This window comes from Osmerus eperlanus, chromosome 2, assembly GCF_963692335.1.
Source record: "Osmerus eperlanus chromosome 2, fOsmEpe2.1, whole genome shotgun sequence".
Classification (NCBI taxonomy): domain Eukaryota; kingdom Metazoa; phylum Chordata; class Actinopteri; order Osmeriformes; family Osmeridae; genus Osmerus; species Osmerus eperlanus.
The window spans coordinates 7,398,033-7,423,739 of record NC_085019.1 but is presented as its reverse complement, the minus strand read 5'-3'; the positions used below and the strand labels follow the sequence as shown (position 1 = coordinate 7,423,739).

The 25,707-nt window shown below is 48.8% G+C and overlaps 1 protein-coding gene across 1 annotated transcript; it reads right to left on the bottom strand.

Moving 5' to 3' along the window:
* Nucleotides 1–704: 704 nt before the first annotated feature.
* col5a3a (collagen, type V, alpha 3a) lies at nt 705–25,707 on the bottom strand. The gene is made up of 26 exons (XM_062480354.1): nt 25,446–25,707; nt 17,068–17,235; nt 16,726–16,939; nt 16,259–16,421; nt 12,460–12,582; nt 10,208–10,615; nt 9,260–9,379; nt 9,042–9,161; nt 8,887–8,940; nt 8,745–8,786; nt 8,556–8,618; nt 7,520–7,594; nt 7,230–7,313; nt 6,919–6,975; nt 5,499–5,552; nt 5,339–5,392; nt 5,108–5,161; nt 4,275–4,328; nt 3,954–4,007; nt 3,597–3,641; nt 2,502–2,555; nt 2,091–2,135; nt 1,829–1,882; nt 1,542–1,586; nt 848–964; nt 705–728 (listed from the first exon to the last, which is right to left on the bottom strand). Exons 1-26 carry the CDS (start codon nt 25,525–25,527, stop codon nt 705–707), a joined length of 2,427 nt encoding a protein of 808 aa, XP_062336338.1. The 5' UTR covers nt 25,528–25,707.

Genomic DNA, 25,707 nt, shown 5'->3' with positions numbered 1-25,707 from the left:
ATTCTGAACAAACTTTTGTAGACAGGAATAATAATAACAAGCCTCACCTTTACACCGCGAGTTCCTGGATACCCAATAGGCCCCTGAGCTCCGGGGTAAACCCTGTATAAAAACAACAACATCAGTTCTGCTCAGAGAGAACGGGCGCTATTGCTTATGGGTAGTGTAGTACAAAAGCTCCCATTGTGAGGATTAGAGTGCTTGATGAGGACTCAATGATGACATACTGCTTAACTCTAATGGGCTGACGTGAGTGTACAATGGCATAGTGGGAAATACGACGACAACTGGAGTGATGCTAACATGGGCGAACAGGATATTGATGTTATGTTAGCACACAATTGGAATTCAAAAATGGGGTTCGGCAAAGATGCTGCGTGGCTGGACGTAATTGGTCGGCTGGCAAGGTGTTATAATAGGAACAGTGAGGCCACGTCACGTAAGCCAGAACTCACTTGACCGCCTTTCTCCCCGGACTGACCCTCTCTCCCCTGGATGGCCCTTGACACAGAACACACAGGGGAAAAAAAGTAACATTACTGTTCAACAATCCGCGAATCATTCAAATGAGTCTATAAATACACATCTTTAAAAAACGCAGATACCGTACACTACTGAGAATTCTGCCCGGAAGATACTCAAAAGATGTAACCCAACACAAGGACACGGTGTAGAGACTAATTTGCTCTGTATCTAAATACATTTTATAAACACGCCTGCGGGCCTACCTACAATAACACAATTCCGAATAGAGTGCATGAGATAGGATCTCGCGTTTAGCAGCAGGAAGAGCACTGCAGTGGAGCACACTCCCCAAGGCGGCTGGAGGAGAGCTGGAGCAGGTTACTTGGCCCCGGCCAGCTCCCCTCAGCCCTGGGGAGGAGGCAGAGGGAGCGTGTGCTGTACTCACAGAAGGGCCGTCGATGCCTGGGAGTCCCTGCATCCCCCCCTTCCCCTGGGGACCCTGTGAGGACCAGAGACAGACATGTGAGGGGCCACTGAGGACAGAGTGTCACGTATGGTCCCCGAGTGTGACTGAACCCCTGGAGGCCACACACCAAAGGGGCCCCACAGGCCATCATAGGTATACAAACACGATATAAACCACTGTGGTCTCTAACCCTAATCTCGCACACCTGATTCAAACGATTATCCGAGTGTTGAATGAGGTTAGCTACAACTGGGGTTGGAGCAAAAAACGACTGGAAGGTGGCTCTGCAAAAACAGGGTTGGAGACCTATACACTGAAAAATATTTCCTTTGTTTCCCCTCTAAGCATATCCATGTGTGTATTCGGTTTTACTCTCTACATCAGTACAATGCGTCGTTCGTGGTGTGTGGAGGGACTGAGCGTGTGTGTGTGCTCCAGTGTGTGTTTCCTGGCTATTGATTTCCTGTCAGACCCACTCTCCAGCCTGAACTGCAGCCAAGAGTGGCTGGGTCACTCTGTTCTGCTTGGGCGGAGCCCCTAAGGACCTGCCGACAGGGGTCACAAGGTCATGGCTTTAATTCGGAAATGAAGAGAGAGACACAGCGCCTACCTTTTCTCCCGGTAATCCAATGGGACCTTGGGCACCAGGCAAACCCTGTACCACAACAAAGCATCAATTAGGTTAAGTAACGGCATGGGAAGGGAGGTTTAAGAGTGTGCTTGTTTGTGTCCGTCTGTGTGTGAGGGTGTTTGTTTGTGTGTGAGTGTGTGTGTGAGTGTGCGTGAGTGAGTGCGTATGTGTGTCAGATAGAGAGAGACTAAGAGAAAGACAGGGGAGTATGCATGTGGATTATGTCTTCTTGTCCTTTATAGTGTCAGAAAGCAGCCGTAGGGTACCTGTAAACCAGGATTCCCTTGTTGGCCTGGGGGTCCTATCTCTCCAGATGGCCCCTGGAAAGAACAGCAACACTATTTTCACCACGAGATACCTTCTCACACACTCACTATGTACAAAACCCTGGTCACATGACCTCATTATCATGGGAGAGAGATGTTTCACTCTCACACTTTCATTGCTGTGGGTAGTTTATCTCCTCTATATCACACATATCAAGACATTCGTATGACCGTGCTTGCTTTGCTGGGTTAAAATACTGACCAGGTTTCCCTTTGATCCTTGAACTCCATCTATACCAGTGATACCCTGACAGACAGACAAACAGACAGACACACAGACAGACACACAGACAGACACACAGACAGACACACACACAGACAGACAAACACACAGACACACAGACAGACAGACAGGCAGACAGGCAGACAGACATACAGAGGGGTTAGAGCAGTCTGTATAGGAAAACTGAACAAATTCACAGTATGTTCCCCCCCCACCCAAACCAATTGATAAACCAAAAAATTTAACCTGTTAGGCTCCAGTAGATTGCATCAAAAAACAGTGACCACTGGTACCTAATATTAATATAATAATAATACTATCTCTTTTCCTCCAGAGAGCCTGTTGAGGGATGGTGTGTCTGACCGATCCACCCCACTGAGGCTGACTCACCGGTTGTCCAGAAGGTCCAGGTGGACCTCTTGATCCGACAAGCCCTCTCGATCCCTGGAATGAAACCATACACACAGCTGTCATTATACACTGCAACGTGAATGAGATTCTGTGTGTGTGTGTGTGTATGTGTGTGCATTGGGTGTGTGTGTTCTAAGAGAGCTCAGGAATATGCTCATGAGAGCAAGTGTATTTTGAAGGAGTCAGTATGTGAGAGTTGATGATGATGTGTGTATGTGTGTGTGTGTGTGTGTGTGTGTGTGTGTGTGTGTGTATGTGCATGTGTGTGCTGTTTTTTTGTTTCACTCTCTGTACGCTGGCCAAGCCACCTGTTCCTAAGCCACATCTGTGATCTCCCGGGAAGTGATTGATATGGAAATATAATCATTCAGGCCAGGATTTCATCTCCATCCCCCCCCCCCTTCTCCCTTCTATCCATCTCTCTTATCTTTGTCGCCACCCACTGAATTTATATCTCACAATTATCTCTTGTCTCCTTTTCGCCCATCTCCCTGCCATCGCTCTATCTAGCCATTTCCCTCATCAAATTCGAAAGTTCCTCTGTCTTCCCGTTTCTTTGTGGTTTAACACAGCCCTTCCACTGTACTCTATGACAGCTCTCTCTCTCTCTCTCTCTCTCTCTCCCTACCTCCCTCCCTCCCTCCCTCTCTCTCTCTCTCTCTCTCTCTCTCTCTCTCTCTCTCTCTCTCTCTCTCTCTCACACTCTCTCTCTCACTCTCTCTGTCTCTCTCTCCCTCTCTCTCTCTCTCTCTCTCTCTCTCTCTCTCTCTCTCTCTCTCTCTCTCTCTCTCTCTCTCTCTCTCTCTCTCTCTCTCTCAATGTACCGGGTGATCCATTTAGAGAGGCTGAGCCCCACTGAGTCTCATCCTCACCTGCTGGGATAAAGATGGAGTGTGAGTCATAACCAATCAGCCCGGGCACTGGACAGACATAGATCTGCCCGTGGGGGCATATAAATAGGTTGTGTACGCTTGTGTGTGTGCGTGCGTGCTTGGGCGTGTGCGAGTGTGTGTGTGCGAGTGTGCGACTGTTGCCAGCTTGTGTGTGTGTGTGGATGTTATTGTGGGTACTCACAGGTTCACCTGGTTGCCCTCCAGGTCCAACTGGTCCATCTGAACCCTACAACAAGACACCAGAACAGTCAACAAAAACACTCAACCTCCAGACGTGCTAATTCCACAGAGGTGCATTCAAAATACCGACAAATCCATCTACGATGCTAATACTAAGTTCAGTTAGCTTATTTCATTGAAAATAAGTACATTGAATTCACCTATCAGGGCCACTGAAGTGCTATTTGGGCGGCAAGGTTTGACTGTTTTTTGGAGTTTTTATTTGAAACTAGATGTTGGGTATGGGTCCTGGGCCGTGCAGTGCTCCTGTCCTAGGTCCTAGTTGATGGTGTTCCAGAGTAGCATGAGAAGCACATACCTTCTCTCCTGACTCCCCAGAAGGTCCATGGGGACCAGGCTTTCCTCTGTCCCCCTAGGAAGTCAATACACCATGAGAAATGTCTCCCGGACAGGACATTGACGTAAGAAAGACTAATTGAGCAATCAAACTGTAAAATGGTGTTGGTACAATAAGGCTTACAAACATACACTCGCACACACACGCACGCACACACACGCACGCACACACACACAAACACCAAACAAGCTGTGAAGTTAAAAGAGCTGCAAGACACACAAGTAAAAACACATTCTCCTGGGTATGGTACTGCAGGGTTTTGGGCTGTCATATCTAACTCACTCTGTGTCCCTTGTTACCCGGGAGACCAGGCAGACCGTCAAAGCCCCTGTCACCCTGAAAGAGAGAGAGAGCCCCCAAGAGCATTACACCCAACAATACTGTACAATACACACACTAATGAACATACAACACTTCACAGGAACCTACCTCCTAATCTTCCTCTATCTCTCACTTTTACATCACCTTTTCCACGGCCATACACTTCCCTTGCAGCACACACACACACACACACACACAGAGACACACACAGAGCACACCTACACACACACACAAACAGAAATGCACACACACGCCCGCATACAAACACAGTGTCGGTGACAGCGAGGTGCCGTAAGATTGAGTTTCACTCCCAGAAGACCCTCACATCTGTTGTGAGTCTGAGTGCCTGTCTGGGGGTGGGGGGGGCTGCGTGGGGGGGTTGTGGGGATGGGGGGAGGGGGGGCAGATTAGCTGGAGGTCCCTCCCTGTGCTACAGCACTGCTCTGAGAGATAAAGACGTGGCTGTTCTGTCAGTTTTGCTATCAGGGGAACCTTATTTATTTACTAAGCTCTTCCTATAGCTGCTAAGTATTGAGTTGCTGGCGCTGTCAATACATGTAATAAAGTTAGGCCCTGGATATTTGCAGGCTTACTCTGCAGGAAAACATGATTAGACTTTACAGTAATTCAACTATTTCCCATATGAGCACTCGTTGTGCACACACCGAGAAGACCTTGAAAAGTAAACCTGCGCATTAGTATGCAAATACACCAATTTATTAGGACCGAGTGTGTTGCAGGCATACACTCAAACCGTATTTTCCGTTCTGCCTCGTATAATACGGACACCTTACCTTGGACCCTGTTTCCCCTGGTGCACCACGGGCACCATCTGACCCTGCCCGTCCCTGAGACACACACACACACGTACACACACACACACACAAAAATAAACAGAGATACAATATGGTAATGTAATCAGAAAAGAGCAAACCAATACTACCTCTGCCAGTAAAGAAATAAAGAGGGAGGTCACAAATGCGGTATCGAGTATGGGTCGTCAAACTGCTAAAAAAAGGGCTCACCCGTTTTCCTGATCTTCCGCTGAGTCCCGGAGAACCTGGCAACCCACGAGGACCCTGGACACAGACAGAGGGACAGAGGGATGACCAGAGGACCGTGATGCAAGCTCACACTGTTGAGTTGGGGGATACCAGAATGCAATAAGAACAGTGTCATTCTTACGGCTGGGCCGTTGTCTCCGCCGTCTCCTTTCAGTCCGCTGGATCCAGGGAGACCCTTGAACACACGCACAGGGGAGTCAGAACAGAGAGGCACGGTCTGGGACCAACCTGACCTGGTTGGGTTTCGTTTGAAAGAATGTGGAGGCCAGAGGGATTGTGGAGACTGTGTCAGTAGTGTCGTATGGTGGTTCCAACTGTGTCAGTAGTGTATTATGGTAGTTGAGACTGTCGGTAGTATCTTATGGTAGTTCCGACTGTGTCAGTAGTATCTTATGGTAGTTCAGACTGTGTAAGCAGTGTATTATGGTAGTTAAGACTGTGTAAGTAGTGTATTATGGTAGTTAAAACTGTGTTAATAGTATCTAATGATGGTTCTGGCTGTTTAAGTAGTGTCTAATGGTGGTTCAGACTGTGGCAGTAGTATCTTTTGGTAGTTCAGACTGTGTGAGTAGTGTATTATGGTAGTTAAGACTGTGTTAGTAGTATCTTATGGTGGTTGAGACTGTGTCAGTAGTATCTTATGGTGGTTGAGACTGTGTCAGTAGTATCTTATGATGGTTCAAACTGTGTAAGTAGTGTCTAATGGTGGTTCAGACTGTGTCAGTAGTATCTTATGATGGTTCAGACTGTGTCAGTAGTATCTTATGGTGGTTCAGACTGTGTCAGTAGTATCTTATGGTGGTTGAGACTGTGTCAGTAGTATCTTATGGTGGTTCAGACTGTGTCAGTAGTATCTTATGGTGGTTGAGACTGTGTCAGTAGTATCTTATGGTGGTTCAGACTGTGTCAGTAGTATCTTATGATGGTTCAGACTGTGTCAGTAGTATCTTATGGTGGTTCAGACTGTGTCAGTAGTATCTTATGGTGGTTGAGACTGTGTCAGTAGTATCTTATGGTGGTTCAGACTGTGTCAGTAGTATCTTATGGTGGTTGAGACTGTGTCAGTAGTATCTTATGATGGTTCAGACTGTGTCAGTAGTATCTTATGGTGGTTCAGACTGTGTCAGTAGTATCTTATGGTGGTTGAGACTGTGTCAGTAGTATCTTATGATGGTTCAGACTGTGTCAGTAGTATCTTATGGTGGTTGAGACTGTGTCAGTAGTATCTTATGGTGGTTGAGACTGTGTCAGTAGTATCTTATGGTGGTTCAGACTGTGTCAGTAGTATCTTATGGTGGTTCAGACTGTGTCAGTAGTATCTTATGGTGGTTGAGACTGTGTCAGTAGTATCTTATGGTGGTTCAGACTGTGTCAGTAGTATCTTATGGTGGTTGAGACTGTGTCAGTAGTATCTTATGGTGGTTCAGACTGTGTCAGTAGTATCTTATGGTGGTTGAGACTGTGTCAGTAGTATCTTATGGTGGTTCAGACTGTGTCAGTAGTATCTTATGGTGGTTCAGACTGTGTCAGTAGTATCTTACTATCGGCCCTGGACGCCCTGTAAGGCCAAGCGGACCTGGAGGGCCCTTCAACGACAGCTGAAACAGACAACAGCTTCATGAATAAAAGATTCCAATTCAAAAACAGATGAGATGTCACATGGCATTGGGCATGAAAGAGCACACACTTTATGTACAAAATAAAAAAAGGAAGCCAACAGTATATTCATGTGATTTTCAAAGCAGACATGAGAACGCATCAGCAACCTGAACATACAGTTCCAGTATTACAGTGACGTCACCCTTCTGGATGAGGCTGCCAGCTGCTCAGCTGTGTCGATTGGCCACCATACCTTGGTCTGCTGCAAGATGGCCTGAGCTTGGGCCTCCTGGGCCGACACCACTGGCCCCTTCTGAGAGTCCCCACCAGACTGGAACTGGAGGGAGGAGAAAGGAGGGACTACACTGCAGATTCACATATTCACTCTCCACTCATTACCAGGACTGAACCTCTATCACACAGCCCCCCCTTGTGGCACTGAGCTGGTATCGCTGTTCAAGAGGCATAGCTCTCTGAAGTTTTGGTAAACAGGGAAAGGGTATCAATTAAGAAGTGAAAAGATGGAATCAATCCCATTCTTACTGGTAGCATCAGCATCGTGCCCGGAGGACCCGGTATCCCATCAGCCCCAGCCAGACCAGGTCTTCCTGGAGGACCCTGATAAGAAGAGAGAGGGGAGTGCTTAGGTAACGTGTGTGTGTGTGCATGCATATGCATGTGTGTTCCGGCCTGCATGTTAAGTAAGTAAGAGCGTTAAAGAATGTATGTGAGGCTGAACAGAGGGGTGAAAGATCCCTGCTATCTAATCACTGTGAAAACAAGCTCTGCTCCATTTCCCGAGGGCATGTCACTCACTCTCACTATCAATTAGCCTGTCTCCTGGGAACACACCAAAAGCTTATGATGTTGCGCTAGCTGCCTTGATAGTATGCCTATAAGCACAACACAAGGCATTAAAGTCATCCACTAATCCCTCTCTCTATTCCTCCCCCCCTGCCTGTCCAAACAGGACCGTACCAGCACCGCAGCTAAAGGAGTCATAAACTATCCACTGCACTCGAAACTAATCAGTGTGTTATGTTGAGTGATTGACTCCAAAGCTTGCGTATAAATGCTGAACTTCAGCCTCGTGCTGTATGTTTTTAGGGCTGTCAGAAGGCTGGCGTAATGATCTGATCTGAAGGGTTTCGAGTGGTGAGGCTCTGCAGGTTAATAGCTCTTTCCCCCAGAACGAACGACAGGATTTAAAAACCTGAACATCACTGAGAATGACTAAGCTGATTCAGTCTGCTGGAAAGAGTTAGTCTAGGAAGGACAAACAAACACACCCACACACATACTCACGCACACACACTTTGACCAACAGCAAAAATTAGGTCAAATTCAAATGAGTCACCATCAGTCCCTGGAGCATGTAAGCCGTCAGGTCACTAAATTACCATAACCAGGTCACTAAATTACTTTGGGCCTCTCATTGCTCCTCTATAGGTCCTGGGCAACGCCTTGGACATCCCGACAGGGCCAGCATGACACCATGGCCCAACTGGCCCTGTCGACCTCCTTCTACAGGTATCTAGCCGTCCCACAATGGGGCCTGGGGTGGAAGGGAGCAACTCACCAAGTCTCCGGCGTCTCCCATGGGTCCTGAAGGGCCGGGGGGGCCTGGCGTTCCTGGGAGTCCCTGTGGAGGACACACACACACACAGTCAGCAGTTTTTTGGTATGGTATGATATTAGTATGGTGGCAGCATGATGGGGAGGAGGTGCTGAGGCTAGGAGTTCCGGAATCCGAGAGGAGTGGCCTCACCTCTGGTCCCGGGGGTCCGGGCGGTCCCTCGGCTCGTGTGCCCTGTGACAACACAGACCCAGATGAGACACTCTGCACCACACGGTAGCAGGGAACCAACTGGCACAGTACATTGCAATGAGCTGTTCAGGAAAGGACATACCGGCTCAATGATAGCAGGATCTCCCTTTTGGCCCTTCTCTGCTCTGAGACTTGCCTGAGGAACAGATGGGTAGACACAAGACGCACGTTGGAACAGCGCTCGCGAGGGTCAGTGCGTGGGTTTTGGACAGACAAGGGGTGCGTGGCGGACAGTACCTCTCCATCCCAGGTTCCGGCACTTTCTCTCTCGGCGAAGCTGTAGCCGTCGTCGTAGATCTCGTACTCCTCGTACTCCTCCTGATCCGTCTCGTTTCTGATGTCCTCATACTCGATAACCTGGGAGGCCATAAGAGGATGTCTCACTAGACTCAGAAAACAGAGGTTGTCCAAGATGGCTGAGCTACTGTATGGTAACGGAAGTCAAAACAACTCACGTCGTACTCGGTGACATTGGGGCCCACCGCCACCGCGGAAACGGAGAGGTCGTCGTACACGTTGCCGTAGAAGTCGTCTCCGTACTCCTCCACCTCAGGCTCCTTCACCGGCCGCTCCGCCTGCAACGCAGGGCACAGGGTCACCCCACCGCCATGGCGACTGTTGCCCTGGAGACACTGGGCAGTCCTGTGGGTGAGGCCATCCTGGCCCCAATGTCCCCGGGGTACAGGGGGGAAGGAGAGCGCACCCTGTTGGGCTGGTGCATGTTAGAGGGATGTGCCGGGTAGACATGGAGCAAGGCTGAGATGGGGTGTTAATATGAAAGAGGTGAGACACTTTACAACCAGGAGGAGATGACATTGTGCCATGGTGGGTGACAGCCAGTACCGGGTGAGGAGAAGCAGATGATTCAATGGTTATACAGTATGTTACGGTACGTTACTTGCTACAGTATGAACACACAAAAGACATCATATTTATTGGAAACTTGAGATACTTAATATATATCATCACACATTCGAATGTGATGTATGTATATATGACTAAATATCATGAGAAGACAGCACCCGGTTTGACTTTTTTCCCCGCACACAACTAGTTCTCTACGACTCTAGTTCTTTTAGCATGTCTTATAACACATACACCGTACAACTACTGTAACTTGAGTTATATCCGTCTATGTGTTCTAAAACATGTATAACTATGTTAGCCTAGGTTAGGTGATCTATTAGGTCGTCTCCATTCGAGTCCACAGGCTCAGTGCTGCTGGAGGTGCTGGTTAGAGATGTGCTGGTTAGTGGTTGGGGTGAGCGGGATGGTAGGAGGTACAACGGGTGGTGGGAGGGCGACCTCTGGGGTTAGGAGGTAGTGGGGGTGTGCTGAGTTAGATGAGTTTGGATGAGATGGAGGAAGGGGGGGGAGGGGTTACACGGTCAGTTTCAGTCTACCTCCTTAGCGACCACTGGTTCAGGCAATGCACTGGGCCCATCGAAGGAGACCTCAACACTGACGTCGGGCTTGTGTGTGGTCATTTCTGCGACGGCGTGGTCAATGTCCTCGCTCCGGATGACAGCGCTGGCGGTGGACTGTTCCACGTCGGGCAGCACAGTGGCCTGGTAGGGCTCTTGGGAGAGGTACTCGGGCAATGCGGTGGACACACCGAGGAAGCCCTCTTCCGGAGGCCCCTCCTCCTCCTTCCTCTTCTTCCTGGGCTCCTTCTTGCCCTTCTTCCTGGATGACTTGTCCCTCTTCTTTTTGGATTTATCCTTTTTGCCCTTCCTGTCTTTTTTGCGGGGCTTCTTTGGCTCCTCCGGCTCATCGCTTTGCATCGCGGGAGCAGATCGAGGCGGGGGGATCTTTTATGAGGGGGGGAGGGGTGGTGGGGGGGGGGGGGGTGGTGGGGAAGGGGGCACGGGCAAGAAAAACAACAACATGGTGAAACACAGCGTCGCAAATAGACTGCGAAGGAGGCAGAGGCAACACATTTGGAAGCGCCGAGGCGAGGTCAGGGCCAGAGCAGGCGCACTCATCCTCCCCGGCGTCTGAACCCACAGGAAGCGACGACAGACTCGCAGGGGGTGGGAGGAGAGTACTGCGTGTCTTCAACACGACCATGGGAGAGGACGCGTTCGGCGCTGAGGTCACAGGTCGGTCGTTCCCATGGGTTTGCTGAGGCGTTAATAACAAGTTGAATTCAATTTCGCTCGCAAGACTGTGCTTCTGTAAACGTGAGGGTGGCTTGTCGTTGACATTGTTGAGTCTCGGAATCTGAGAGAGTGTGTGTGAGAGTCATTGATGGGGTCCGTGTTGTTTAATGTGTTAACAAGGTCTGTGGGAGAGTGATGGAAATGGGCTCGCTTGCGTGCTGAGCGATGTAGAAAATATCTGGACACACAGCCTGTTCCTCAGCTGCAGTCCAGCCACAGCCAGAAGGGCCTCTAATAAACACTGGGGGACAGTCCCTCGGGCATCATAGCAGGACACACACACACACACCACTATACACACAGCAGGGAGTACTGTAGGGATAGAACTCGATGTTCCTGCTAGAGACCCTGACAGGACCTCACGTTCTGCCAAATTAATTATCAACACTTTCTACCATTACACGCACACACACTCGCACACTCACATTTATATATATATATTCTCTTTGTATTTCTCTTTCCCACTCAAATCTTTATCTGCCTCTATTAGATTGTCTGTCTCACTCTCTATCTATCTGTCCTCCATCATCCATTAATTTTGACTTTATCTTCCCCTTAATCTCCACCACAGATGCACTCTCTCACTCACAACCGTACGCACACACACACACACACACGTTACCGCACAAACCACAAACACACACACACACAAATATACTGTATCACCAGGAATGCTCCCGTTGCCCATGCAGGCCCATGGATTGGATAAGCTGTGATATCCTGTGAGATGTACAGTGCCCCTGGCTGTGTACTGGGGATGTGCGTCCGTGTGTGACTGTGTGTGACTCTGTGTGTCTGTGCGGGCGTGCTTAGGCTACCAAACTGAATGGGGATGCTGCCAAAGGAACACCTGACATTGCCCTGGCAGGGATGCTCTGCTACTGGCTACATATCAGATAAGAGGAGGTCCTTCTTGTCGTCTTCCTCTTCCTCCTCTGCGTGCTGCAGCTCTGCGTGATGCCTCACTCTGGCCTCGTGCTTGCTGCTAACTGAGTTAGCGCTAGATGTGCTCAGGACCCACTGGCTGAGGCAATCGATTTGCAATAAATCATGTGATATGTGGGCCGGGGAAACCTGTGGTAGTAGCTCTAGAGACACATGCATGCTTGTTCTGTTTTTATTGGTTGGCTGAGAAACAAGGGCTTCTGGGAGAGACGCCTGGCAGCAGCAGGACTTGCTTACGCCTAAACATGAAACTGTCTCGAGGGAATCTTGAAGGCAGATTGAGTCATGGTGCTTATCCAGAGAAATCTTTCAACTATGTCACTGTAGCATTCATCATAAAGTCCTGACAAAAATCAGTTAATTATCTGTCAAACGATTATCAAGGGCAAACGGTTATCAAGCCAAATCTTACAGTACGTACTGAAAGTCCCTTTCGGTCTTCTGTTCTCTAACACACACCCTCTCTCTCTCCTTCTTGGAGTGTATGTGTGCGTGTTTGTGTGTGATTGGTGCTGGGTGTGTCTCCCCCTGGTGGTGGGAGTACTCACCTCCTGGGTGTCCTGGGCCTGGGTGTTGTAGAGCAGCGGAGAGTCACAGTCTGGGATGTAGTGCAGGCAGTAATCAGCTGCAGCCTGGGGGTCCTCCACAATCAGCAGCTGTTGGATGTCTCCCTGTAACACACACACATACACAGGCACACACACACACACACACGCAGACAAGCATTGTGTCATATAACTCTGTGAGTGAGCAGACAGAACCGTTCCGTCACTCTGACGGAATGACCGCTTTGACCTTTGACAAACTCTCAAAGGTCTGAGAGTCTGGGTAGGAAATCTGAGGGTAAAGGGGGTCGGACGAGGTTGGAGAGAGAGCAGGGAGAGGGGCACACAAAGGATGAGTGGAGGACAATCAGCCGTGCGGACCCATGTAGGTCAGCGTCTGTCTGGAGTGGCTAATAATACTCCTGCTGCCATCGCCACTTCAGGCTCTCTCTCTGATCCCAGTGGCGTGGTACACGGCAGAGTGTGTAAACACACAAGCAAGGAACCCTTCCCTCTCATCCCCCCCCCCCACCCTTCAGGACCCTTCACTTCCTGTCCCTCCCTGGGCAGGCTACAGGGTGTGTGTGTGCACATAAACACCCAGAGGGGCCAGACTCGCCCCTCACAACGTCACCTAGCTGTCTGGTCTGGATGGATCCCACTTTGCACCAGCACAGACAACCACACCTACATCTGTCCTGGCCCATACTGTGTGTATGCCATGGTGTTGGTCGAGTAAATAGCTCAATCTGAGCGTGACAGCACACTGCATAAACTAGCTGGTTTGGAGCGAATCATAACAGGAACTGCTAAGCAGCCATTTGAGATCAATGAAGACAGATGAGGCCAGGGTTCAGTAGTGACAGGCCCACATCTACCTCTGTAATCTGGTTAAACAGTCAGAGGTGAGTTAAATCAACACTCTCCCGCTCACACCGCCACCGACACAAACCCCAGCGTGGACTCCATTCACTACATCCATACATTCCTGTCAGCCCTTCACTCGTTACAGTTCCACCCAGGAGACGGTCACACAGAGCTGGGTCCAAGAGCCAGCCAACCAGCCATCTAACCGTTCGGGAAGTTAGCCCACCAGCCAGGCGTTCACAATGACACTCCTTAACAACAACTGGCAGTTCAGTGAGTCACCGGAGATTTGCCTCCATGGGTGAAGGAGAGCGCATGTAGGTTTCACATGCGCATAGCAGTAAACAGTCAATGGTTTCTCCTTTAGGGCCTAAAGTGCAACAGATGCTCATGACTAAGTCTGAACATCTGAATACAATCAGAATCCTTTTCAGAAAAGGAAAAGGCAAAACGGCAGACCCTGACCCAGCCAATGTGCCTCTCGCATCTACCCACTTAACCATGAGATTCCTCAATTGAATCCGGCAGTTGAAATGATAACAAAGGCCTTGCGAGACATGCTTGACAACACAGAGACTCATGGAACTTGTGCCAACGCCACAGTTCTGGGTTCTTTACCACCAAACGTTGTTTTGTTTTTCTTTTCCTGGATCATATCTGAGAAATTAGTGTGTTAAAACTCCACCAAAGCACACAGAGGCCGGGAGAGAACCTTCAGAAAGGTTTGTTTTTGTGTGAGAGAGAGAGAGTATTTAGATAATACGATCTTTTCACTCGCTTGTTGGTCATTTGTAGGCAATCTGGAAGCAATAGAGGCTTTAGAGACTGACCACAGACCCCTGGCTCCTAGGCTGGGCTCCCACGCTGGGAGAACTGGACCGGAACACAGCTACACCCCCCCCTTCTCCCATCCCCAAACCCCCCAGCCTCCCACCCAGATCCCCCCGGAACCAGAGCCTGGGAACAGTCTGTAGGCCGGAGAATGGGCTGCACTCTAACCTAACCCTACCCCAGTACCAACCTAACCCGAGTCACTTTGCAATGACCCAGAAACTCACTTACTAACACACATACACACACATACACGCACAAGCACACACACACACAAAGTTCAAGTGGAAAACATGCACAGGCCTCTTACTTCCCACATAGAGAGCAGAGACTAAAGAGAGAACATTGATAATTGAAGAGGAGCATTAGTCATCACCACGGGATCTTTTACAGCCAGAAGACGGCTAGCTGGAAAGCTCGTTCAAGGGAGGGGTAATAGGCTGGGCTGTTTTGCGAATGAATCCTAAAAGTTATGAAAAAATGAGGGATGAAAGATAAGAGGGTAAGAGTTATGTTTCATAAATAGTGCGTCGCCTGTCTCATTATGGCAGGGGGCAGCGGCAGGGGGAGTTACGACATGTGAGAGGGGAATGAGGAACATGGAAGGAGTTACGGAGGGGCAAGGCATTGTGTGGGCGTGGCTAAGCCGATGGAGTTCCTGTCCATTAGGAGAGACTGTGGCTATACTGCGAGTACAAAGACATCTGGTTTCCCCGGAGTGAAAGCCGAGAGTGCTGAAGTGTGCGTCCATTAAGTCATCAAGCACTGATAATAGCTCGTCCTCTGTCCTCTTCGGAAGGCTGAAGTATGTGGGTTTGGTGGGCCACAAGGTTAGGATGGTGCCCTGAGGGAGAGAGGCGGTCATCTTATTTGCACTTCCCTCCCTTGTTTTGCCCTCTCTCTCTCTCTCTCTCTCTCTCTCTCTCTCTCTCTCTCTCTCTCTCTCTCTCTCTCTCTCTCTCTCTCTCTCTCTCTCTCTCTCTCGCTCTCTCTCTCTCTTTATGTCTCTCTGAACTGAACAGTCCCATGGCCTGAGGACATGTGTTGAAAATAGATGAGAGACGGGACTTGCACTGAGCTCCCCTTTATGTTCAAGCCCAGTGATTTAGGTGGGAGCTGCACTGGGAATGACAATGGAGTAGTAGGGACTGTGAAATGAGCAGGGACACACTGAGAATGACTTACACTTTGACAAAAGGTCACTAAAGTCATAGTAGAGGCGTTGGAACCACTACCAAAATTCACAGTTTTCTCCTGTTTCCAATCCTTTTCATATTCAATTTTTTCCTCCAGGCTCCAGAAGTGTCACTTTGCACAATACCTATTCCTAGATCAGACTCTACTCTACTCTACACTACTCTGGGATAATGAGGACAGAAGCGCTGACAGGTGACGCAGGAGGAATGAGAACCCCATGAGGCATTCCTCCTCCAGGAGAATCCGTCCACACACTCACTCACGAGGCGTGACAAGGCGTACTCATTCACCGGCACAGATTCACAGCCAGTCCGCGGGTCTTTGCTCACACACACACACACACACACACACAAACACACACGTACACACTTCAATATACAAAGCGTGAACAAAGTGTGCGCGGCGAGGCCAGAGCATGTCTGAACAGCACTGCTCCTCCCGTCTCCTCCTCTTCCCCAGGCTACCGTGTCCTTCTCCTCCTCACGAAACAACAGACTCTGCAGACTCGGTCCAGCAGTGCTGCTCTCGACGCCTTCCGACCGATACTGCATTAACCCTGGCTTACCCAGGCCGGCCAGTCACACACTGCGCCACCACCCTGCCTAATCTATCATTTCCTATTATCTATATGAAGAACTGAAGGAATTGCGTTTGGAAAGTAAGAGGGACCTTCCAAGGGATTGCTGTCCGAACATTCAGCTGCCACAGTCTCACACTGTGGGGTATACGACGAATAACAAATAGGTAGTAATAGGATGATGAAACAGGTCTCCACTGATTTGACATGAATAACATGACTTGATGGATGAGGTTGCTGCAGCACACGACATATTCTCGTCTAATAGCCTCCTCTGTGGAGGCAGTTAACTGCCAACAAGCAAACATATGCATAACGCAGTGTCTCTACCTCAAAAACCTCTTCATCCAGCAGGCGCGTGCCGAACACGGTCACCCCCTCGGTGCTGACCACGGGGTCGTCTCCTCTCAGAAGGTCCAGTGTCTGCACCTTCTCGCAGTCCAGGTAGAGGGTGACAGACTTGCCCTGTACGCTGTAAGCGATCCTGTGCCACCTGGAGATGCAGAGCACACATCCAAACGTTCAGATGTAGCAGAGCTAAGTGAAGCACAGTAGGTTCTGCTTGCGCATGTGAATTGATGAAAGCAGAAAACTAACAGATGAATCCTTGTCGATTGTAAAAAAATATATAAATCAAGGTAATGGCAGGTAACAGTGCTGTTGAGGATCATGGTAACACACAAACCACAACCTTCAGGATGAGCTAGTCTATTTCCCTCCTGTCTGCTTCCAGGTTACAGGGGTCAATCACAATAACGCCAAAAATCTAGCCTGGGTGGCTCATCCCGTCTACCCACTTTCCGTCAGCCAAGGAGATCTTCTTAAAGATTGGGTAGAGGTCCGGAGAGGGCTGTCCCTGGTGGTCCTCGTACAGGAACACCGGCGAGCGCCCCACCTCCAGCCCCAGCTGCTGCACGCCCTGCTCGTCATACACCGACAGCAGGAAGAACTGGGTGCCCTTCTTGGCTCGCACCGTGGCCATCAGGGAGAAATCCGCCGGGAAGGGTGAGTCTGGGGAGAAGGGGAGGACATTGAGGTCAGTCTGGCTGGAGGTGGAGACCAGCTGGGGGTAACCCGGGCCTTGTGACTAAACCCTGGGGAAGGGCAGCCATTGACCACGTCCGTTGGACGAGGGCTACCTGGGTAGAGCTGCTTGGTGGGAGCGCTGAGCTGGATCTTCTTGTCGATCCTGAAGGCCAGGTCGGCCTCCTCCGTGTCCTTCCTGGCCGTGCAGAGACCGGCCTCCATGGAAACGCCCTCCATGTCCTCCGACAGCTCCAGCACCCGGAGCACGTCGATGGGCTCGGCTGGACACGGGGGAGAGAGAGGAGGTCAGCACAAGTCCAGCCCAACACTCAGAACAAACCCAGGATTCCATTTCATGCATTCATAGTCATGGGTGCATTCAGTAACTTGAAATGTGCCACTGTAACATAAGCTTTCCGCTATTCCAACCTGATTTTTTAGAGGAAAAACAAGCGGGATGTTTTTTTGGAACAAAAACGAGAAATAACAGCTTGTATGTTTCTGTGTGCTATGGTGCAGGTCTCTTGGTGGGAGACGGGTCTGCCTGCCTCAGTGGAGTGATCGATAAACAGTGCAGAATGGGAGCTTCCTGCGCCAGGGGATGGAGACAGCTCCAAGAAGTGCTCGGCTGCAGGTGGCCTGCTGTGGCTGTTATTATGGGATAGAGTTGTGGCCCAGCCTCCTCCGTAATCCTGCTGAACCTCGAGCCCACCTGACAGCTGACACCTGCCCTCAGCCTGTCACTACAGGAAACACCATCCCTCTCTATCATTCACTGGCGCGAATAATGCATGATTCTTTTAATGAAATCAGTGGTATTATTTGTATTCTCCACACAAAGGCCATTTCCTCAATGTATGAAATATGGGAAGAACGTGTGGGAAAGAGCTCCTCTGAAAAAGATCTAATTACAGTGTGACTTTGGTTTATTTAACAGTTGGGTGGCTGGGTGTGTTATTAGATTTTGTGTTGATAAAGTGCAGCCCTGAGCTTCGGTGAGTTCAGAGCTTTGCTTCCTTCGTATCCCACCAGCTGGCTGAGTGAGACTGTTAAGGGCAACGCAGCACTTAGCATTCCAGGCATGAATTCAAATAGCTCCCCCTCCCTCTCCCTCTCCCCCCCCCCATACACCGTCGCTTGCCTTTTATTCTCTGTTAATTAAACATGTGGTGAGAGTTTACCGGTGCCCAGACAATGCTTGCGGAAAACACTGTGTAACATTTTATAGCACTGTTTATTTGCATAGCCTTGGCCTTTTTATTGGGAACAGCTCCAGTCTCACAGACTGGAGTCCTATAGCACAGCAACAGAACTGTAAATAGGTTAAGCTGTGAATTACAGCGTGGCCCCCGACACAGAGGAGAACATCAGGTGATGACTTAAAAGTACCTCAGACAAAGGAACTTACATTTGACTTTGATACTGAGTTATTAACAATCTCTGTAAATGGAATAATTGCGGGAGTTTTTGCCCCCCCCCAACAAACAAAGCTGCCACACATGCAACCCAACTGCTCATGCTTGAACACATTAGCCCACACACAGACATTTACGATGCTTTTCAAACCCAGCCTAATTGCCCGGCATTACTGTGGTCTAAGTAAATGTCGATGAATAATTCATCCGTTCACAGACCCTTAATGTGCGTTTATGTGCGTTTACACACATACACACACACACACATACACACACACACACACACACACATACAAGCATGCAAACACACACAAACAGAGAAAGAGAGAAGAACAGGTCAGAGGGTGATGATGTTTGGAGGAAGCCGAACACAGTTTTAATCTGAAGCAGCTTGGACACAATTAGGATGTGTCTTCGGGATGCTGCCTTACACAGAGCATCTGACAACTGAAAAACCCTCATTCAGCTTTCAGTCCACATTTTCATTCCCAACGTGCTGTCCTGTCCCAACTATTCTACATTGTAGCATGACTGTTCAGGTGTTTTCACTTAACACCCTGACAGACACTGTCACTTCATGACCGCTCTGTTTGTAAAGACACGCAGAAGTGCTGCACATCATCGATGTCCCTACTTGCTCCCTCAATCACCAGTGTCCCAGTCCAATGGTACAAACGGTACAGGCAAGTCTCTTGTAAAAACTGACAGAAAGGCTTAAGCCTCACCTTTGACCCCTGCAGTTTTTCCATTACAGTACAAAGGGAGAAATACAGAAGAGCAATTGTGCAACGCCTTGGGGCCAAACAATGGGAGGAGCACCAGAACATTCCTCCAGTACCAGGACCCTTTATCTGCCAGATACAAACTGAAAGACCAATGTTTGCAAAAAGAAGATTTATAAAGGACCAAAAAACACGGTAACGACTTTGAAAAGCATACAAATATGTAATTGTCATACCAAATATGTTTGCATAATATAACCTGTTCTAAAAAATATTTATTCCAACATAGATCTGCATAGAAACGATATGGACGGACCCGATGCCTGGTGGACATTTGTCTTTCACTTGTTTGACACTTGTTATCTATTCAGACTTTATTTAACATTACAATGTAAGATTTAAATTACTTTACTGACACTGAAGTATGCTAACATGATTTAAACCTCTACAGAAGTAACCCCAAAGCCCTATAGGGATTTGTTTCCTATCTGTGAACTGCATATAGTGCTTATTCAACCTTCTTTGGAGGAGAGGAGAGAATATTTCTGTGATTTGCTTTTGCCAAGCTTTCTGTTTTCTCTCTCCCCTAAGAGAGTTATTCAGAACATATAGTCCGGCTTTGTTTTCTCTCGGTTGTTCTAAATTCCTCTGTGACATTGCATGTGAAAACAAGCTGCACAGCAAATTCTTCGAGATATACTGCACCGCTCGTAACCGACATGTGGAGCTTCAGCCATGAGGCAGGTGGCTATGTTCTAAAGATCTGGAGCCAGCCCAGGATCAAAACGATCTCGCTAACTCCTAACAATTGGATCTGTCTCCATCGTCTGATTCGGGGCCAACAATCTGTCAGCCAATCTAGTTGTCTCGCGGCACTGTCTCCTCAGCCAGCTTTACCTGTACATCATCTGACTGGAGCTGATATCCTCACCTCACCTTACCTGTCTATATACTCTTCTACATGTCCACACAGTGGCCCCACACACTTCATCTTCATCAAAGCAGCATTTTGGAATCTCATCAACGGCTACCGTCACTGAGTCAGTGCCAGGAGACTGTTCTGCATTCAGATCAACATTACGTGAGGAGAATAGGGTTCTTCTGGATCTTTTTGGTCCTCAGTGCTTCCGTGGAAACTTTGTGTCTGATAAGACAGCGAGTCTGTCCTGTGCCTATGTGTGTCTGTCTTATGGCACTTCTGGCCCCTGGGCTTTTTGAAATCTGAGCGCTCGATTGGCCCTCTGACACAGAGAGAACGCCGGTCGTTGATTTCACACAACAACGGACATACAGCGAGTACATTCTCAACTCTCTTTTTCCTTCTCCAGTTACACAAGCTGCATCTTGCAGATGCTCTCTCTCACTCTCACTTTCTCGCTCTCTGTCTCTCACCACTCCCGGGTCTAACCTACAGTACCACCCATTGTTGAATATGATCATGGCGATCAGGGGATTTCTCCAACATCCCGCCAGGAATGAGACTGGGCAGAGACAGCGTCTTCCCCATCCCACCCAGAGCCCGGCAGAGCAGAGGAGTCAGATCGACTCAGCTGTGATTGGTGCTCTGCTCGGCGTCTGGCGATATCCTTTCTTGATATTCTCGAGCTGTCGACATATCAGCAGATGTCAGCCATGTGTCTGTCAGGCATGTGAATGTCAGCGTCTCAAATCCTTCATATTCCGTTTGAACTTTAGGAAATGTCGCTTTCTATTCACATTTCTCTGAGGCAGTATTTCTTTGGAATATGGTATTGATGAATGACATCAACTGGCTTATGTTCCTAAAATGGGGAGTCAAGGATATATGTGGAGATGAAATACCCTCTTGAATAAAAAGGCACTAACATGAGGGCTTCAGTTGGTCTAGTTACCCAGCAGCAGACCTCTGACCCTGGGGCCGGGGTCACTGCTATGTGGCCCTCACAGGCATGGGGCCAGGACCTCTAAACACGCCTCCTGTTCCAATGTATTACCACTAACATTTGGACACACTTTAGCGTAAAACAAAGCAAACAGAGCCAGTTAAATATAATAACACCTAATGACATTAACCACAATTGATTACAAAAGTTAAAAGCCCCACCTGTGTACCAAATAGCAGTACTGTATATTCCACCTCTCAACAATCCCTTTGTTCTCTTTCAGAATCCTGTCCATCATCAGTATGTCAAACACACGGCTCGCCCACTTTCTAAACAGTGGAGGACATGCAAGAGGGGATAATCAGAGTTGTCCACCATATAGCAGGGCAAGTTTACATGGAGATGGAGGAATGTGTGGTGTAGGAGGAATGTGGGCCAGCAGACTGCAATATTTATCATGTTGATTGGGCTTCAGGGCTGGGTCTGCTTCGAGTTATCACCGGGAGTTTGGGAGCCATTCAAGTGCATGGTTGTGTGGGAGACCGCTGGGAATCCACCGGTCGCACCTCTGCTCTCTCCCCGAGTGTCTTGTTTGCTCTCTTCGTCTCCCTTGCTCTTCCTCTTGCTCCCTCTTTCTTTCCCCTCTGTTATCCTTTCTTTCTCTCTCTCTCTCTCTCTCTCTCTCTCTCTCTCTCTCTCTCTCTCTCTCTCTCTCTCTCTCTCTCTCTCTCTCTCTCTCTCTCTCTCTCTCTCTCTCTCTCTCTCTCTCTCTCTCTCTGTCTCTGTCTCTCTCTCTCGCTCCCTCTCTATCTCTCTCATTTTCTCCACGGTCTTTCATGGTCCAACGACTCAGGGATGCGGGCTATGCGGTACATGTGTGAACCTGGCATGTCTAAGCACAGACGCCGCACACGTATGTGTGGGCGTCTCGCTGACACGGCTGGGCCCTCCTGTTCACGGTCCAAACCCCCACCTTCTCACTGCCTGTCTCCGGCGTGCTGTCTTTAATCCGACAAAACAAAGGTGGTGATTGTCGGACTGTGATGTTGGGAGTTCTGAATGGGGGATTTTCCTTTTGGTTCAATGCGAGTGACTCTACTGTATGGATGGAGCTGAGTGCTGTCTGGACAGATCTGGTTTGGTTGCACACCGCCCTCTAACTCGCGTCACTCTGACATTCTTCCATCTCGACGGTTTGTTCTGCTAATGTTTGCTCACCGCGTGAACAGCAGACAGGCCAGGCCCTACTGGGCCCGAAGAGGAAACACCTGCCCCTGTCCGCTCTGTCCCCTCGCGGGATACGCACCCACGGAGACACACACACATGCCCACACACAAAGAGGGACCAGCGCACGCACCCCCACGCACCCACATATAAACAGCCTATTTCCTGTCGACTGTCCGCCATCAATCCCTTTCTCGGATATCATAACACCGAGGCGGCTATCGTGGTGTGCAGGATCAGAGCCGCACCAAGCAAAACACAACACGCCATGCCGCATCCACATGTCATCAGCGGGCCCTCTCTCTTTGAGGCTCTGGACCTGCAGTTGTTGAGAGAAACGGAATGCCTTTCTCCTTTCAGCCCTTCTTTGCTCGCTGTGGGCCTATTTGGCCTCGAGAGGTATTAGAACACCTGTCCAGGTGTCAGGGATAATGTACACAGAATTGCACAGAGGAGCCTTTCGCCGTCGTGAAAACTGATCACTAAAAAAGGATCACCAGTTCCTTAGTAAAAAGGTTGTGTGTGCGTTTGGGTGTTTGGGCGTGTGTGTGCGGGGTGTGAATGTGTGCATGCATGCGGAAGTGTGGCTCTATGTGCATGTGTGTGTGTGTGTGTGTGTGTGTGTGTGTGTGTGTGTGTGTGTGTGTGTGTGTGTGTGTGTGTGTGAGGGTTTAATGTATAAGATGTGGCTACAGATGATTTTAGTCAAGTAGCGTGCTACTGTTGTGCACTCCGAAGAGGATCGTGCACAACGTTGATCAAAGTTATCTATGGTCTGGTGTACATGTCAGATCAAAGTGTATGTCTGGTCCCTGTTCAATGGATGACAGGTAAAAGGACACCACAAAGAGGTCCACTCACATGAGAGGACGGCTGGAACAGAAAGGGGCCTCATCTCCTGTCCTCAAAAAGCAGCATGAGCCATCGTTCTCTTCAGCATGGGGACCGGGCCTGGGGGAAGGGGCTGTTGGCTTTCTGGAGGCCAGATGTTTCTTGCTCACTATAGATTTAAGACTGGCGCCACACGACGTTAAGTAATATCTCCATGTATTGGCTGTTAGATCATTCCAAACAGTTGGCATAAACTAGCAGAATTACAGGCAAATTCATCCTAACATTTGGGACACGAGTCTGACTGTGTACCGGGTGAAGAGGAGAACCTCACGCAGAGCGTCAGGTTCGATTGCTCCGTGACGAGAACTCCAAGCTGCGTTTCTAGCGGCAATGACTTGTGTGCACGGTTACTCGGCCCTCTTTTCTTTGCTGCTGACAAAAACGTGCTGCTTTGCTACTGATTCTGTCTGGGGATCAAAAGGAGCACGACGCCTCCTGCTCTCCTCTGGGAGTCTGCTGCAGGATCAGGACAGAGGGGGATCAAATAGGACCCACAGAGGGGGCTGCACGCGTGAATTCCCCCACCCCCCCAGTGTCATACTCCCTGAGGGAGGGAGGGAGGGAGGGAGGGAGGGAGGGAGGGAGGGAGGGAGGGAGGGAGGGAGGGAGGGAGGGAGGGAGGGATGTAAATGAGGAGATTCAGCATATGAAAAAGAAACAAACCCCCCACCGTCCGGAGCCTTTGAACAGCGAAAGAAAAAAGGGAATCGAAAATATGTGCAGAGGCAAAGGCACAGAGGACAAACTGCGGACGTGTGCAAGAATGTCTCTCTTCCTGTCATCAAACATGACGACGGAGTTCTGTCCCCGGCTCTCTAAAACACACAGTGAACACATGGGAAAAACAGCCTTACCCACCATCAAACAGCTTCAGGACTGCCATGTCAGCAGCAGCACATACATCCCTCACACCATTGCTCCTCTATGCACACACTCTCCCAGCCCAGGCAACACAGTCAGTGAGTCGGATGTTTTCAAGGTTTAGTCCTCGAATGTGACTTTTGTATTTCAGGCAACCCATTCCGGCAATTCCCATCCTTTTTGGTTGTTTGTCAAATTCTCAAGTGAAAATGGGATGTGCTTTAAAAACTGTTCTGGTGAGCAGAGGGTTAACTTCAGCTGTTGAGGCATGTCTCCTCATCAGGCTGTCTCATAGGGGAGAGCACCTGCAAGAAACCAGCGCTGTCCAAGACACTCAAGACACGGCCAGAGGGCATCTTTTCCACCCTGATACAAAGGCTTCATATCCCAGGACTGTTGTTTTACTGACCCTCTATAGACCATATATGGTCATTTTAATGGTCATCTCAGGATAGACAATGGTCAGATGTGTCTAGCTGTGGTGGCTTGTAAGCAACCCATGATAACCACATTGACCAGGCCATGGCATGATGGACAACAGCATTCTCCTGTAGCCAAACCATAAGAAATCGTGTCAGAATAAATCATTACTGCACCAACCATCTTCTGTAATTACGAATTACACAATAACAACACTATCATAAATACATCAAGGCAAATATTTGTAAAAGCACTACATTTCTTGGGGACCATAACTTCGAATAAGCAGCCAAGTTACTTCTCCTGGGACTTGTGTGAGAACATTAAACAACTCCATGACAGGAATTTTAATCTACTGTGTTAGGTCAGTCTTCAGCCATTCCCCTTTCTCAAGCCAACGTTAAATCGTTTCACAGTAAACCGACAGTGGTCACGAGCAAACTCAAACATGACATCACAGGCCCATTGGAATATGGATGCTGGCTTTACAGAGGGACTCCAATTCCACCTGATGATCCAAATTTGGAGAGTTTATTCATGGCACGAACAAACAGTGAAATATCATCCTGCTTGGAAATTCAATGAGAAGGGCAGGACAAGTTGAGGCAACATATCAAGCGCATGTCGTGCAAAGACGTACTGAACGAACTGATAAGAAGCCCATCTTATCATAAATGTTTTACCCTTCAAATGATCAATGTTAGTTAGAGGAAGGAATGACTTTAGCTTGTAAAGTGATTAAGCGTTAACGCCCGCTAGAAAGTAACTCCAGACGGTCGTTCAGTGGACAAGTTTTAACCAGCAGCATCCACACAGATCAAAAATACAGATATCAAGCTCAAAGATCATGCTCTCGACTAAGTGCACAAATATGCGCGGAACGGGTTATATTTACAAATAAAAATAAAATATTAAAGGCCTGGATTACCCTAGTTAGTACGTTGTATATGACCGTTGATTTATTTCAACGCGCAATACTGAACATTAACTTGAGTTTGCATTTGATTTCAATCAAATGCAACTCACTATACTACCGGCCATACAGTGTGACCCTTTGATTTCTAAGCAGGTGCATTCAGACAGATACTTTACCAGCATGTGAAGTTGTTGCGTGTAGGACCATAAGAAATAGCGTTAATCTCCTGTGCGCTGACGTCCGTTTTAAGCGGTCCATCTTTCAGAGCAGAGACCCACTTGGCTCCGCCACAGAAGTTTGTGAAAGGCTAAAAGTATAGACACTTTGCAGCCATGCGTAGAGGAGTAAAGAGAACCAGTGCGACGCTTGAGCACACTCGGTCTGAAGTTTCACTTTGCAACTACTTAGAACTTTTTGGGAGAATCCTCTCCTCTTCGC

Coding starts and splice junctions, on each gene's coding strand:
- col5a3a (XM_062480354.1), bottom strand. CDS start 25,527: ATGGACCGCTTAAAACGGACGTCAGCGCACAGGAGATTAACGCTATTT. Junction 4,008..4,274: donor CGGGTAACAAGGGACACAGA/GTGAGTTAGATA, acceptor TTGACTTCCTAG/GGGGACAGAGGAAAGCCTGG. Junction 2,136..2,501: donor CTGGACCTTCTGGACAACCG/GTGAGTCAGCCT, acceptor TCTGTCTGTCAG/GGTATCACTGGTATAGATGG.